This window comes from Brassica oleracea, chromosome C3 (assembly GCF_000695525.1).
Source record: "Brassica oleracea var. oleracea cultivar TO1000 chromosome C3, BOL, whole genome shotgun sequence".
In the NCBI taxonomy this organism is placed as follows: domain Eukaryota; kingdom Viridiplantae; phylum Streptophyta; class Magnoliopsida; order Brassicales; family Brassicaceae; genus Brassica; species Brassica oleracea.
The window spans coordinates 52,181,982-52,199,183 of record NC_027750.1 but is presented as its reverse complement, the minus strand read 5'-3'; the positions used below and the strand labels follow the sequence as shown (position 1 = coordinate 52,199,183).

The window sequence follows — 17,202 nt, the reverse complement described above, 5'->3', positions numbered from 1 at the left end:
TTCAGTTTTGATTTTTCTTTTAAAACAACAATTATAAATATTACCAATTATAAGTTAAATGGTTTAGTATTTAAATTTTAGTATCGCCATATTTTAATAAAATTATGTAATCATTTCAACTAAATTTTTTTCAATAGGAACGTTGTTGTATTTAACTAACAACATCAAACAAATAACACTAAATTTAGATCAAATGTTTGAAACGATAAAACCAAGAACAATAAAATTTGAAAATTTTAACAAATCATTTTCAAACCAACACCACTAACAAATGTCGAACAAAAATAAAATATTTTATAAAGGAGTTTTTTTTTTGTTTCATTCCAAAAATAAAATATGTGAGATTATTTTTAAAAAGTTTTATTGTAATTAATATATATCTTATGGAATCCCAGGGAAAGATGAATAAATTATAGAGACTGATTAGTTATATTTATGATAAAAATAAAATCCATGAATATTTAGTTTTCTGTGTATAAAAAATTAGAAATGAATTCGAAATGAATAAAAGTGGAAATGGTATTAGTATTACGGTTGAATAATAAAATAGTTAATTAAAGAACGTTGAATAAATCAATAAAAAAATGTATCTCCTTATCTCTTTCTTCAACGGGAGATTCTGCTTTTCCCAACGTAGAGACAAAAAGGAGAACGCAGTCCACACACACACAGTGAAGGGAGGGAGGGAGGCTCAACGAGCAATTTGATTTCAAATTTTGAAATCCTCCACTGTTTCTGATCCATCATGCCGCCTGGTGCGAAGAAGAGGAAGGCGTTGAAGAAGAAGCAGCAGCAGCAGCAAGCGATTGGAACAAGTACGAACAACAATAACGGCGATAATCTCCACGGTACTTTTCTCCCTCTCCCGCTCGTTTAGGGATTCGTCGTTGCTAGGTCGATAGAATGGATTCTAGTATAGTCTCTCTCGCTAGTTATCGCCGTTTTCATGATTCGTGTATACAGAGATTTGTTCGATCTCTTATTAACTGGTTGTTTCGAGCTAAGATTTTCCAATAGATTGGTAGAAGAATGCTTCATTCGTGACTTTGATGGACTGATGCTGAAGAATTAAGCAAGAATCGCTTTTGTTTTAATCATTTTCGATAGTTTTTGTTTGATCTTTGAATCTAACGAAGAAACATCTCAGGAGGAAATGAGGAACATGGAAGCCAAGATGATAGGGAGAGTGATAGCAACTTGAGCTCCCCTGGCTCTCAAGGAAATCAAGAATTTGGTGGGACCAAAGATCCGTCTGCTGCTATGGTGAAGGACACTGCTAAAGAGATATCAGAGGCTACTCAGGGACTGGAACCAAACAATGGAAATGTTATTGCAGTTGAAAGAGGAACGGATGTGGAGAAATCACCCATTTCCTCTTATGAAAACAGTACTCAGACCGCCAAAAACGTAGCTTCTCAGGATCCTTGTGTTAAGGAGACAGCTCCTGTTGTCGATTCTGTCTCCAAAGTGGTGGTTTCTGAAGAGAGTGAGCATGCTGAGACCTCAAATTTGGTCAAACACAAGTCTGGTGCTGGTGAAAATGGTAAGGTGGCTACTCTTCCTGGGTCTGCTTCTGGAACAAACAAAATGGTAGAGAATGCAAGAGAATCTGAAGTTCCATTATCCCCTGAGGAAAAGGTAGCATAATTTTTTTTTCTTATTCTTTGCATCGTGTACAATGTGAGTTCCTCTCTTTTCAGTTGGCTGAATCTCTTGGCCGTGTGCAGCGTCTTTTGTTGCCTGGTCCATCAGCCGTCCGTACTTCGTGGTTAAGTTGCTGCGGTTTGTTTGATGCGATGACAGGATCTGACAGATAAGCACAGGTTAGTATCTGTTTATGATTCTTGCTAGATGATCTAGTAAGAGGAGGGTTCATGGAGTTATAATCTTTGGATTGTTAGCGGCGCTTAAGTAGATTGTTAACACCGAGAGACTTCGGTTGAGCTACAACTAGATTATAGTCTCAGCAGAAATCTGAAGTTCATATTGTGTCCTTGTCGTTCACATCATTTGGTATACAGAAACTTGGATTGCGTTTATATGATAAAATACGAAACCTCAAGTTTAGTTTCCGTTTTTTTTCTTGTTTGCAGTTCTTGGTAGTTATAAGCAACTTAGATATTGTTTGTTTGGGAGTTACAAATTCTTGTAAAAGTAACAGATTCTTGTAGTTACTCTCCCTCACAGATCAAATCCTTTTCGTTGTTCTTGTGTGAATCGTTATCACACTGTCTGTTATGTTAAACCCGTCTCACTAACATGTCTTCTCTGCAATGTGTTGCAGAATAGCAGGAGTGAGATGAAGGTGGACGCACATGGCAGCCAAAGCTCAAAAACAAGAGAAAAAACAGGATTCCCGGTCGGTACACTCTTCTCTGTACATCATCTTTGATAGATAATAATGTGTGCGGCTTTTAGCAATAATATACAAACAAGACCAACATGGTTAAATTTTCATTTTCTTTCTTTGAAATACATTCTTCATTTGTTCATTAAAAGATTTTAGATTCGTGAGACTACATATAGCTCTATTTTTTTCTTATCAATTACCATAGTTATCATTTATCTTCTCTATCTAGTTCATTAGATGTTGATCCATTTGAAGCCTCAAAGTTTGATTTTATTCCATGAACACAAAGTGACACAAACACAAAACAAGATCTGATCCTTTTGTACACAAAGAATACATGAATTTAACTTAAGCTTCCTATAAAATAAAAATCACACACACAAACACTCAACACACCCAATCCCGGGTTTCGGGATGATTGACTTGAAAAGTAGAAACACCCCATGATTCCTTAAGCAGGTCGCCTCACGCCGTGAACAGCGGCGATGTAAAGAAGCTGTGTGACTGAGAGTATGATCAAGAACGCCTCCATGGTTCTCTACAGGAAAGGAGAGGAGCATGAAGTCAATAATTGTGGGTTTTCAAAATTGAATATATAATAAGAGTTAGGAATAGAGAATTCTCACCAGTCTTGCATTTCGCACGTGAAGCTCGATTTCTTTCCAGGCGAATCTGTTGATGAAAGAATGATTAGTCTTACAATCAATGTCCCAAAACATGATGTTTTTGCTTTGAAATGAAAAACGCTAATATAGTTATACTTACCCCATGGCAAGAACTGTGAGGGTCCAGGCAATAGTTGCAGCTGCTGCTGCAGCCGGTAAGCTTCCCACGGTCCAAGAACGAATATGGCTAAGGCCTGAGATTGTGGAAGCCGCACCAACAACACCCGCCAGCAACGCGAACACCACAAAGAATCCTGTGGCAGCGTTTCCCATGGGAAAATAAATTGGGGAGAAATGTGCTGGTAGCTTCAGATCAGGGCCTGCTCAAATTTGTTTTCAAAAGAACCGAAATGTTATAACAACCCAATCCTAACTGGAGATGAGTCTCAATTTTGATGGTGTTCTTACCAATTTCGAACCCGTGGTCGATGGCTCGGTTCATGGCCCATCCTCCAATCCCTAGAACAATCACATACATGCAGAAGTTGAGCACCAGAAGTAGAGAAGCAACAGGTTTCATTTGCTCACCCGCCATTTAGCCTTTTGTAGAAATACAAAACCGGGTGAAGAGAGAAGAAAGACAAATGAGGAAACTTAAGTTTGTTGTTATGTTTGGAACGAGACATACTTTATATACTAACTCGCATTGTTCTTTACTTGTTAAGGCTGTTGGTAATAAAAGAAAGGTTCATTAGAGAGTTGTAAAGTTGATAGCTTGAAGTTTAAGGCAGGTTTTATAAAACCCAAGATTCTTGGCTTTGCTCTTTGTACTTGTAGAAAGTATTGTCCAATTTTCAAGAGTTTTTTAAGATGTGAGAAAAGCTAGATTCGTTGGCAGTTTAATGTCTCCTTATTATTTGCTTTTTATCCAGTTGGGACATGGTACTTATTCTTAAACATTTTTTCAATGGTTTTGAAGAAATTACAAAATCTTTGCGTTGGTACGTTAATGTAAAATATCCAAATAACATCTTAGTTAGCACAAAAAAATCTGAATCTTTATAAAAATCTATGTTTCTCTTTGAAAACTCTAAAATACAAACAATTGCTGATTACTCTGTTCTTGTTGTTGCAAAGAACATTGTGAAGAACACATAGCACTAGAGATTGACATTAGCAGGGCTTTTTCTGTGTCTCCATCCATTCTTCTTTCGATCAATTTGATTAAATAGTCCATGAAAACCGAATCGAAAGGCCGAACTCTTCTTCAGATATCTTCAAGAACTCTTCAAAAACAGAGTTGTTAAGGTAACTTAACGGAAAAGCAAAGCGTGTTTTATCTGCTGTGTAAACAACAAAACAGCCTTTCTCTGTAGCGGTTGAGCTAGTAGCAGCATTTGATCTTTGAAACGAGATCCTTTTCCTGTGAAGGGCTGCTCTCTGTTGCCATTTCTTGGCCATCTTCATGAGCTTCTTTGTGTTAATCATTATTTTCAGGAAAAATACTTTTGTTTTGAAAGTTTGTAACTTCTTGTGGAACTCTCTGAATGCAAGTTATAAATTGGTGAAGAATGAAATAAGCTTGTTGCATTATACATAAGGAGAAACTGCTAGAGTTTAGATGAAATCATGAAACTAACATAACGCAAATAAACCAGACTTAAAACACATGCTTCTGTTTTTCTTTGTCTGAAAGGGCTCCAAGTTAGCAAGCAAACCATATCTGTTAATCAACTTGTGGATTAAACATCCGGTGAGAAGACACCATGTGGGCATGAATCTTGTATGAAGATATATGTAACAATATTAAGATACAAAGACATGTGCAACTAAATGAAAGATGTAGAACTTGTAGGTCCTTCAAATGCTCTCTGATGAACTAAAACCTTGAGAAAATTTATGTTGAGAATACATGACCATGTGGGTATGCATATTCACACAAAAATATTTATACGAAATATTTAGATACAAAGACGTGTGCAAAAATGAAAAGAAGATTTAGAAATGGTTAAGTCCCATTTGACCCAAAAAAGGTTAGTCAGTCCTTTGATGTAAAAAGATTTGATACAAAAAAGAGAAAGATAGCATAACCATGTGAATTTTAGAAAACCGATTAAATTAAAGCAAACCGAATTGAACCGGTCCTTGTTTATCCGCACATCACATAGGCTTCACCTCTTAAACCCTACAACTAGCTTCTATATAATGGTAAAACCCTAAGCACTTTAGCATCATCCACAGAGACTCCACAGCCTCAAATCACAATATCCCTAATTTCATCGTATTTTCCAATTTTCCCTTTCTGGGTTTCTTATTTACCTCTGTCTTGATTGATTATCTGTGGCTTTCAACGAAAGTGATGATAAGGAATTGTCGCCCCAGTCTTACTTAAAACATGGTGATTGACTACTTCTGTCTGATTCTCAAAGATATTAATCTTTTAATGTTAGTTAGTTCTATAGCTAGATGTCTTTTGTGGGATCTTCTGTGTTTTGATTCGTTTGGTTTTTGAAGAAAGTGATGATATTGAATTGTCGCCCCAGTCTTATTTGCATCCATCGCGATGGGTGTAATGTGGTGATTGACTATTGTTGTCTGATTCTCAAATTTCAAAAGATGTCTTCTTGTAATGTTTCTTATCTGATCCATAAATTCAATGATAGAATTGTGTTTTTTTTTTATCTTGTAAAGATCTGTTTTTTTTTTGTGTGAAAATTATGAGGAATGAGGATTAATATTCCCTTTTTGTTTTCTCTAATGCAATCGATGATGAATAAAATCGTCCATATTTAATGATAATTCAGTGATTATTAAACACTAGATCACCATCTTTCGGCTGAGATTGCAGTTTTTAATTAAACCTTTTAATTTAGTTTTGTGTTGTTGGTAATAGATTGCCTAATGGTATCTGATGTCCAAACTTATAAATGTAGTTGGACATTTCGTTTTTCATAGGCAGAAAGTTAATGAACAGGCCTTTGCGACACTGCTAGCTTATTCACATAAGCTACCTGTTACTTTCTAACCTGTTTATATTCTTTTCACCTCTGTTATTTTTTTTTTTGGTTTTTGTGTACTGTTCTTTTACAGTGTCATGAGTTGTGTTTTACCGAAGTGGCTTCTTATGGTTTATCTTAGGATGTAGTGTATGGATATGATGAAATGGCATAATGTTTTGTGACACCCAGTCTGATTTGCTTTTGCAGAGTGATTGATTTGCCTTGTTTTCTGATCCAAATTTAATGATAAAATTGTGTTTTTTTTTCTCTTTTTGAAAATGATAGTATATTCTTTTTGTTGAAATCAGAGGAATGAGGATTATATTTCCATAAGTCTGCAAATCTGAATTATAGTGTTGATTCATGGACATGCACTACCATCTGACCTCTTTCTAAAGATTTTCTTGTTTTTTTTTCTGTTTTCAATCTGTTGTGTTTTTATTCTCTGCAATCAATGATGAAAAATTGTCCATATCCAATGATAGTTACTCTTAATTCTCTGATTTTCTTTGCCATACTGCTTCTTCTTTCATAAGCCACCTGTTACTTCACTCCCTGGTCATATCAGTCTATGGCTTTTTATTGTTCCTTGTGCAGGGTCTTTGGATTATTCTTATGAGGTCTTCTCTGGGACAGGAAGTGGCTTTTACTTTGTACTTGCTCACAATCGGTTAAAGAACATAGGATTGGCAGTGACAATGATCTTGTAATAGTTTTACTTGTTAAATATTCTTTGTAATTTATGTTGATTGTAACCATTAAAATCTTTTTCAGTTTATAATGAGAAAAGTTAATTAGATTGTAACAAGCTTTTCCCCTCACTCATTATATACTGAAATTCAATGATTTTAAAAAATATTAAAGCTTGGAGAAGGTATGTTGGCTTGTTTCCTTCAACTCTGCCAAACTTGGACCAAGTTAATAACGCATTCAGGGTCAGTAGTACAACGTGTCTTGTAATAAGATTTGTGATTTTCCTATTGTTTGATAAAGAGCTCTACATAATGAGTTGCTTTAGCTTTAGAGCAATGGATGTTAATTAACTCGTGCAAGCGAGTTGAGTAATCAAATTCTGTTTTGTATTCAGTTATGATCTAACTATAAACGTATTTACACTCTTTCGATGCATAGAGACTCTAAAATACATGCAGTTGTTGTTGTTGTAGTTCTAAAGAACAATTTAAAGAAGAGCATCTAGCACCGGATATTGACATTAACAAAGCCTTTTCTGTATCTCCATCCATTCTTCGCTCGACTAACTTAATGAGATACTCCACGATAAGAGAATCGAATGGCAACGTAATTGGTCCACCAGCAGAGAGGCCAAACTCTTCTTCAGAGATCTTCTTGGAAAACAGAGTTGCTAAGGTACCTCAGTGGAAAAGCAAAGCGCTTGTGATCTGCCGTGTAAACCACGAAACAGCCCTTCTCTACAGCCGTTGAGCTGCTAGTATTTGATCTGTGGAATGAGATTCTTCTCCTGTGAAGGGCTGCTCTTTGTTGCCATTTCTTGGCCATCTTGATGATCTTCTTTGTGTTCATCATGGTTTTCAAGATAGATTTTATTGTAAGTTCTGTTTGTAGAGCTCTCTAAATGAAAATTGTGAATGATGGAAGTATATACCAAAGGCTTGTTTCATTATATCGGATAAGCTATTAGTCTTAGACAGGCTTTATGACAAGGTCCTGAGCAGTCTAACCAGACACAATCACATGCTTCTGTTTCTACTCTTTGTGATCATTAGGGTCCCAGGTTGGTAGTAAATTCTATCTGCAAATTTACTTGTGGACTATACAGCTTCCTATGAGAAACATGATCATGTGGGCATGAAAGGTATATGAACATTTATGTACAAGATATGTCTAAAAATACCAAACTTATGCTTCTGGACAGCTATGTCAGGTAACATAAGGGTTCAAGGTTGGTTAGTACATCCATCAGGCATCAGCTAAATCAAATGTGAGGGACAAAATAAATAATAGGTCAAGCAATTATTAGGGGACAACAAATCTTCTGGTGAGATCAAGGACAAGAAAGATGTGGTGCTATGATCAATGACCAGAGAGAATACAAAGAGAGACATGTGCTAGTGCATTGAAGACGAAGAGCATGTAGGTCCTTAGATTTTCTAGCCAGCTAATCAACTATTCCTGCTAAAGTTTCATATTTTCTTGAGATAGATGAAGTTTTGATCATAGAAATATACAATCCTGTGTCTGTATTAGACTTCTTCCCATTCTTGTATAACGTCTGAGAGATTCATAGGGAAATTTGATGACAGAATGTTTCAGGGTAACTCAGTTTGAGTAAACCTAACAGGTTCAGTGTTCTATCTTTGCAATGAAAGTTGATTTTGATGAGAGAGTTTAATAAAGAGACAAAAAAATAATTGTTTGTATTTCTGAAATAATCTGTAGTCTAATACAATATAAATGAATCTTTAGAAATACAGAAATTACTACACACTAATTTTCTAGCATACAAGCAAATGCTCTTGTTGTTGTTGTAAAGAGCATGGTAAAGAACATCTAGCACTAGATATTGACATTAACAAAGCCCTTTCTGTATCTCCATCTATTCTTCTTTCGATCAGTTTGATTAGATACTTCAAGAAAACCGAATCAAAGGGCAAAGTGATTGGTCCACTGGTTGGGAGGCCAAATTCTTCTTCAGATATCTTCAAGATCTCTTGGAAAACAGAGTTGTTCAGATAACTTAATGGAAAAGCAAAGCGTGCATTATCCGCTGTGTAAACCACAAAACAACCCTTCTCTACAGCCGCTGAGGTAGTAGTAGTACTTGATCTTTGGAATGAGATTCTTTTCCTGCTTAAGGCTGCTCTCTGTTGCCATTTCTTGGCCATCTTCATGAGCTTCTTTGGGTTCATCATTTTCTTCAGAGGATATACTTTAGTCTGGAAAGCAAAAGAGATTTGTAAGTTGTGTTTGTATAACTCTCTGAGTGCAAGTTTTAGTTGATGAAAGATCCTACAAGCTTGTTGGATTATATATATAAGGAGAAACTATTGTGTGTTAGAGAAACTAAACCAGACAGACCACATGCTGGTGTCTTTGTTATATGTGATCATAAAGTGACCAATCCTGATTGCTCAACAACTTGTGGATTTTAACATCTGCTAAGACGACATGACCATGTGGTATGAATCTTATACAATAGTATTATAACAAAATTAATTAGATAACAAATCTTTTCGTGAATCAGAGACAACAAAATCTGGTTAGAATTTAATGATCAGATATATAGAAACACACATGTGCTGATGAAGTAAAGATGAAGAGCATTTTTTTTATAAGAAAGATCAAGTTCAGATCATACAAATTAACGGTATGTTCTTGTTTCAGTGACATCTATCTATCTATCTATTCTATTAAAACAGCAACGTGACCAATTGATAAAAGTTATTTTGTCATGTTAACTACTTAAAAATAAACCATATATTTCCTTTCTTAAATGCATCGAAATTAAACAACCTGTATTTCTATAACTATCTTCCAGATTTTGTAACCTCCTCTCCAAACTTATCGGTGGCCACCTCTTTCTAATATTTATATTAGCCAAGCCAACACTTAACACTTATATACTAACCAATAGAAGATAAATATTCTTAATAGAAGGTAAATTCTAATAACTGTTGCATCACGTTACTGTTTTTATTCTTTTTTATATGTTACAAAATATATTTACCTTTTAGAGTTATAACCTTTTGACTAACATAACACCTTATTTAATATAGTAATTTTTATAATAATATAATTATGTATACAGTTACATTATTAACATATCGACATCTTTCTATAATGATGTGCTAATTATTCCTCATAATATCGGTTAAAAAGTATAAATGTAATTTTTATATTATAGATACTTTATATTTGTTAAGAAATACAAAATAAAACACTTATGATAGTTTTATTTTTACTCCTAATATTACGAAAGAAAATATACTATTTTCACCGACTATAATATTTAATTATAATTAACTTTGATACATTTATTCAAAAATCTTTATCACGTTACAATAACATAACTTACATCTCAGCATAAAAAATTATAATTTATTCAACCAGACATTAATTTATTCAAATTTTAAATATCTTATACATGTATTAAATTTATCAGCTAACAAAGCATATAATGTTAAAATAAGGTTTAATGGAGTTTAAATGGACTTTTAATTTTTTAAAATATTGATATAAACTCATTTAGTTTCACGGGTTTTTAATAGAATATATTAGATTAAAATATGATTTTATTTAAAGTTAGTGTAGACCATATTAACCAATTTACATAATATATTAAAATTATTTTTTTCAAACATTTTTCAAAAAAAATATTCGGTTTTCGGAACGGCTTGGGTTTGATATTAGTTTTTAGATATAACACTTTAAGAACTATTGGAGTATATAAGTCATGTTTAATAGAGTACGAGACTTTGATTTTTGGTCGATTCTAAATCGGGTTTTTGAGTACAAATATTTTTGACTAATCATGTAAGTTAACTATTAAGAAAATATAATATGTTGCAACCTTTAAGAATAAAATATAAAAATAATTTCTGAAATGGATATGGCACACATATTATGCAACTTTATATAATTAATATTGCTACCAACATTATATAAAATTAAATTCATATTAAACACATATATCATTTTATAAAAATTAGATTAAAAAAATAACATAAAAATATACCCGTCCTTTAAAGGGCGAGTCAAAATCTAGTTCCTTTTAAAGTATCAGAGTAGGTATATAACATTTGCAACATGGTTTCAGTAAAATGACTCAAAAGAATATTGTTCTTTAGACCATATGATGAAATTGTGACAACAAGTGATATCTTATATATTAAAATAGAAGTCCTGACTTCTTTCATGTGTGATTTTTTTAATTTGGACAATCACTTATAAATCTTATTAAATGTATTTCATTAAGACTAATAATATATAAAATTTTTAAAATACTTTAATCATAATATCTTTTGATATCTTTTCACTTTAAATATAAATATATTTATATTAAAATTCTAATAAATCTGTTTTAAAAGATTTTTACAAGATCTTCATTTTTGAAATTATATTTAAATATTTTCACTAATTTTGAAATTAGTTTGAAATATTATTATACATTAATATATTCAGTTATCGTTTATAAAATGAAACATAAAAAATTCTATAATATTTTATCTATTATATGATCATAATCAATCATATTAAAAGAAAATTATTATACTGAGCTAAATATAATAAAATTGTATTAAATTTATAAATTATATATTTTATTTTCGTAAGTATAAAATATTTATGTTCAAAAATAAAATCTAATATGTTGGTAAGATGGGTTAACATTAGCAAACTATACAATACAAGTATAAAAATTAACATGTTTTCTTTAAAGCTAATAATATAAAATCTTTGTAACTACTTTAATCATAATATATTTTCATTTTAAATATAATATATTTATATAATATATTTATATATTATATTTATATATTATATTTTAAAAATTCAATAAATCTGTGTAAAAATATTTTAACAATAATTTAATGTATTTGAAGTTATCGTTTGTAAAATAAAAAATAAAAAAATTATATATTATTTTATCTACTTTGTAGTCATGATCATGTTAAAATACAATTATTATACTTAAATTATGATAAAAGTATATTCAATTGATAAATTTATAAATTTTATATTCATAAATGTAGACTATTTATTTTAAAAATATAATATGATGATAGAACGGATTAAAATTAGCAAACTATATAATAAATGTCTAAAAATTAACATATCTTAAACTTTTGTATATACAATAATATATTAAAAATGAATAAGCATAAAAATATTGGCAAAAAGAAATCCAGCTTTGAAAGATGGATCATAATTTAGCATAAATTAGATAAAAAATAATTTTCAAATATGTTTTCTCATGAATATATTAATTTTCTTAATAACTAAAATGCAAATACAATAAGATAAATATATAATAAGAAGTGACAAAAACATACGGTTTTAAATAATTGATTAATTATAACATGTAAATTATAAAATTATTGTATTTTAAATAGTTATATAAACATTTAAGTATATGACAAACTTTAAAAAAATATACTACTTATGTTCTAAAACAATAATTTATGTATATAAAAATGAAAACAAACATCCGCGCGTTTGCGTGGATCAAAATCTAGTTGAAGTTAATTTCGATGAGACATTCTAAAAGAGAGACAAAATTAGTAGTTTATATTTATCATATCTATTAAAATAGTAGTCATGATTTCTTTCATGTGTGATTTTTTTTTAAATTTGGACCATCATTTAATTTTTTTATTATATGTATTTTATTAAGACTAATAATATATAAAATCTTTGAACTACTTTAATCGTAATATCTTTTGATATCTTTCATTATAAATATAAATATATTTATTTAAAAATTCTAACAAATCTGTTTCAAAATATTTTAACAAGATCCTAATTTTCAAAAATTATATTTAAATATTTTAAATAATTTCGAAATTAGTTTTGAAATATTCTTATAAATTAATATACTCAATTATCATTTATAAAACGAAAAATAAAAAAATTATATCCTGTTTTTTTTATCTTTTATATAATTATAATCAATCATATTAAAAAATATTATATTGAGTTAAATATGATAAAATTGTATTCAATTGATAAATTTATATATTTTATTTTCTTAATTATAAAATATTAATGTTAAAATATATATATAATATGTTTGTAAGATGGATTAGCATTAGCAGACTATATGATACATGTATAAAATATTTGTAACTACTTTAATTAATCATGATATCTTTTTATTTTAAATATAAATATACATTTAATATTCTATTTTAAAATTATAATAAATCAGTTGAAATATATTTTAACAATATATTAATTTTCAAAAAGTTTATGTAAATATTTTTATTAATTTCTTAATTAGCAATGAACTATTATTATGCATTATTATATATTAAGTTACCGTTTTTTTTGTGTCATCAACTACAGACTCATACTGACTATGTGAACAACACCGTGAGATCTTGATCCATGTGAACGAAGAAAGATGGTTGCTTCCTGACACTGCATGCTAGGTTATCCGCTCTTGAATTTTGCGTCCGTGATTAAGTTATCGTTTATAAAATGAAAAATTAAAATTCAATCCTATTTTATCTACTTTAAAATAATAATAATAATAATCATGTTAAAATAAAATTATTATATTGAATTAAATATGAAGTATATTAAGTTGATAAGTTTATAAATTTTATTTTAATAAATATAAACAATTTATGTTAAAAATATAATATGATAACAAAACGACTTAAAATTAGCAAACTATATAATACATGTTTAAAAATTAATATATCTTAGACTTTGTATATACAATAATATATTATCTAAAATGAAGAACCATAAAAGATATTGGTAGAATGAAATCCAACTTCGAAGAGCGGATCAGAATTTAACATAAATTAAATACAAAATAGTATCAAATATATTTTCTCATGAATATATTATTTTTTTAATAACTAAATTTAAATACAAGAAAATAATATATATAATAAGAATTGACAAATACATCTGACTGTTTTAAACAATCGATTAATTATAACATGTAAATTATAAAATTATTTTATTTGAAATAGTTATATAAACATTTAAGTATATGATTAACGTTAAAAATATATATCACTAATGATCAGAAAAAATAGATATCTATGTATATAAAACAGAAAACAAACATCTGTGCGGTTGCACGGGTCAAAATCTAGATTATTTTTTAAAACATTAGAATCTAATCATCTGAAATACATGTAATACTAGATTAAGATCCGCGCCTTGCGCGGAATAAACATTATATATATAAATTATTTTATGTATTATATGTTTTTACATATTATGAAATAATAAATATATATTGAATAATTAAAAGTCAGTAACTATTACATATATAATTAAATTGATGCGAACGTATAAATCAATTTTATTAATCCAAACATTTTTTTAAAAAATTTGATAGGATATGTAATTAAATTTAAATGATATTAACATACATAGTATATTTTTAATATTAATGTCTTTTTTTATTTTATTTTTTAAATAATGCTTTCTACTCATATGTTTTTTTATCATGTGTATTTTTAATAGCAAAAACTTCAAATTACCGATAACAAAATTTTCATTGTGGGATTAATAATTTTAGTAATTGATAATTTAAAAAATTTATAAATGTTAGTTCAAAACTTTTATCAAAATAAATTATTCAAAATAAATTTTGAAACTAAAATATTTATTTATTCAATATGGTATATAGTTTAATTTAGAATGATATATATACATATATATTTTAAATCTTAATGATTGATTAAATTAGACTTTTACTTATATGATTTTGTAATCATTTGTATTTTGTCATAACAAAAATTTTAAATTATGGATCGCAAAATTTGAATGTGAGACTTTTAACAGTTTTAGTAATTTATAGTCATTTTTTAAAATTCAAAATATAAAATATACAGAAAAATCTAAAATTTTATAATATGGTTATTTTGTTTTTTTAAAAATTATTTTAATAGTTTTAAATTAAAAAAATTTGATAGAAGATACATTTTTTTATCAGATCTTTATTATTCAAAATCATTAATTGTCATATATACTTTATCCACGTTAGGCAATTCCGTAATCTTTATTTAAGGAAATAATAAATGACATTAATAATGAATTTATGGTTAGTTTAATAAAAAGTTTATTATATAATTAGATGGACCAACCTATTTTTCTAATAATTCTAAGAATCATCCTATTGATGACATGTGGGTACAAAAAGAAGTTGTAATGTTTCACAAATAATATAGAGGGGATGTTGAGGTGTATTATTATGTTCTCGTTGTGAATGTAGGTTACATTATATATAAGGAGAAGCTATTTGCGTTAGGTAAACTTAGATCAACTGAACTAGACAGAACACATGCTCTTGTCTTCGTTGTATGTGATCCTAACTGCTCATCAACTTGTGGATTAAAACCTCTCCTGAAAAGACATCGACCATGCGGATGTGGGTATGGATCTTATATTAATAATATATATATATATAGATCAAAGACATCTTCAAGTGCATTAAATATGTACAACTTGTAGGACCTTTGACGTTCTAAGAGAAGTTTAAAGTTCATTCACCTAGAACTCAAAGGTTGTTGAAAATTTATCTTGGAAAGATGTACACTCGCAAGAATAAATGTTACGAAAAAAAAATTAGACTGTAATTTACGCTGATGTAGTAATCTCTTCTTCTTCTAACAAGCATTTTGTATCTTATTGTGACAGATTAACTTTGCTCAGACTGTGAGAACATCGAACAAACATTTCATACTCCTTGTGACTGTACATAGATTCATATGGATATTCAATGAACTGCAGTGATGCTCCTTTTAGTAGCTACACCATTTTTTCAGTAACATTTTAAAGAGATTGTCACAACAAGTGATCTTGGAAGGTAGATAATATTTCGTTCAAAATGGAACTTCATTTTGATTTTTTGTGCCACAATTTAAAGAGAGACAAGTCACGAAATAATAGTTTATATTTCTGAAGTTATCTGTCTATTTAATCTACTTTACACTCCACAAACACATAGAAATGTCTGAACTCTAGAATACAAGCAACTGTTGATTAGTACTACTCTGTTGTTCTTGTTGTTGCAAAGAAAAATGTAAAGAGCATCTAGCACTGGAGACTGACATTAACAAAGCCTTCTCCGTATCTCCATCCATTTGTCTTTCGATCAGTTTGATGAGATACTCCAAGAAACCCGAATCAAATGGTAACGTGATTGGTCCACCAGCTTGGAGGCCAAACTCTTCCTCAGAAATCTTTAATTAAGAGCTCTTGTAAAACTGAGTTGCTTAGGCAACTTACTGGAAGTGAAAAGCGTGATTTATCCAGTGTGTAAACCACAAAACAACCCTTCTCTGCAGCAGGTGAGCTAGTAGTAATACTTGATCTCTGAAACGAGATTCTTTTCCTGTGGAGGGCTGCTCTCTGTTGCCATTTTTTGGCCATCTTGAGTAGTTTCTTTGTGTACACCATTCTTCTTAAGGAAAAGATTTTCTTAGATCAAAAGGATATATTGTAAGATTGTGTTGTATAACTTTTAGAATGCAGGTTATAGTTGATGAGAAATCACATAGGCTTATTACATATATATATATAAAGAGAAGGCATAAGAGTTTAAGATAAACTTAGAGCAACCAAACCAAACATGACACATGCTTATGTCTTTGTTATATGTGATCATAAAGGGTCCCAAATTAGTAAATCAGTCGTGTATGCTCAATTGCTCATCAACTTGTGGATTAAAACATCTGCTGAAAAGACATGACCATGTGGTTGAAGGTATGAATCTTAATTCAAAATTTTAGATACAACAAATACATGTAGAGCTTGTAGGCCCTTTGTTCTTCTTGGGGAAGTTAATACCATGAACCTGAAAAATTTCAGTGTTTATAATTCGTAGGGTCCGCTAATGTTACATCTATCAGAAGAATTAAAACGCCAATTAGCATCTAAGCTTCAAATCGATGGTGTAGCCCTGTCAGAGGTTTGTATACGAGGTAAAAGGTTCATGGAACCCTCAAAAGGTTCTTGAACTCTTTCTTGTGAATAATCTGGAACTTTTTCATTGACCGTCTTAAACGAGTCTAAAATACAAATAACTAGGGGGTGTCCACGCTTTGCGCGGAATATTATTTTATTGTTGTTAAGTATGATGTTTTTGAATGATGTAATTATATGGTTATTATTTATTTGTGAAGAGCATGATTTATTATTTTATTGTGTGATGTAGTATTAGGTTATAGGTTAATATATTATGTGTTTGTCTTTTTAATAACGTGTTGTTGTGTGTATAGTAGTATGTTAGTGGTGAAATGAACTTCCGATGTAAAGCAACTTGAATTTCAATAAATTTTCATTTAAGCATTTATTGATTCTAACATTTAACGGTTTAAGCGTCAACATTGTATTTAATATTTTCACATTTTTGAACACTATTCTTTTTGTTAACAACGTCGAACATTATTCTCCTAAGATGTTTTTTCCTTCTCCGCATATTTTGACTTGAGCCATCACCATCTATGTATTTCGTTTACATTTCCAGTGTGCGGTGTTTCTTACCATCACCGGAAAAAGACTCACCTTCGTTTCTCTTGTTTTT

The 17,202-nt window shown here is 29.9% G+C and overlaps 4 protein-coding genes and 2 pseudogenes across 5 annotated transcripts; 1 reads left to right on the top strand and 5 right to left on the bottom strand.

Moving 5' to 3' along the window:
- The first annotated feature begins 601 nt into the window (after positions 1-601).
- LOC106328276 lies at positions 602-2,521 on the top strand. 2 transcript variants are annotated; one of them, XM_013766688.1, is made up of 4 exons: positions 602-848; positions 1,151-1,638; positions 1,728-1,823; positions 2,285-2,521. In XM_013766688.1, the coding sequence occupies exons 1-3, from the start codon at positions 746-748 to the stop codon at positions 1,815-1,817; spliced, it is 681 nt and encodes a 226-aa protein (XP_013622142.1). In that variant the 5' UTR covers positions 602-745; the 3' UTR covers positions 1,818-1,823; positions 2,285-2,521. The 2 variants fall into 2 exon arrangements, with proteins under 2 accessions (XP_013622142.1, XP_013622141.1); XM_013766687.1 differs by having other exon boundaries at positions 606-848; positions 1,148-1,638.
- Positions 2,522-2,603: 82 nt separating this feature from the next.
- On the bottom strand, positions 2,604-3,631 carry LOC106328277. The gene is made up of 4 exons (XM_013766689.1): positions 3,424-3,631; positions 3,116-3,335; positions 2,977-3,022; positions 2,604-2,888 (listed from the first exon to the last, which is right to left on the bottom strand). The coding sequence occupies exons 1-4, from the start codon at positions 3,548-3,550 to the stop codon at positions 2,802-2,804; spliced, it is 480 nt and encodes a 159-aa protein (XP_013622143.1). The 5' UTR covers positions 3,551-3,631; the 3' UTR covers positions 2,604-2,801.
- Positions 3,632-4,030: 399 nt separating this feature from the next.
- On the bottom strand, positions 4,031-4,540 carry LOC106333847 (annotated as a pseudogene).
- Positions 4,541-6,846: 2,306 nt separating this feature from the next.
- On the bottom strand, positions 6,847-7,597 carry LOC106332785 (annotated as a pseudogene).
- Positions 7,598-8,329: 732 nt separating this feature from the next.
- LOC106332546 (auxin-responsive protein SAUR64-like) lies at positions 8,330-8,975 on the bottom strand. Its single transcript, XM_013771014.1, has one exon. It carries the CDS (start codon positions 8,843-8,845, stop codon positions 8,429-8,431), a length of 417 nt encoding a protein of 138 aa, XP_013626468.1. The 5' UTR covers positions 8,846-8,975; the 3' UTR covers positions 8,330-8,428.
- A 6,558-nt stretch (positions 8,976-15,533) lies between these two features.
- On the bottom strand, positions 15,534-16,146 carry LOC106333074 (auxin-responsive protein SAUR64-like). Its single transcript, XM_013771560.1, is given in 2 exon segments — positions 15,534-15,868; positions 15,870-16,146. Coding segments are annotated over 2 exon segments (438 nt in total). The 5' UTR covers positions 16,077-16,146; the 3' UTR covers positions 15,534-15,637.
- Positions 16,147-17,202: the final 1,056 nt, after the last annotated feature.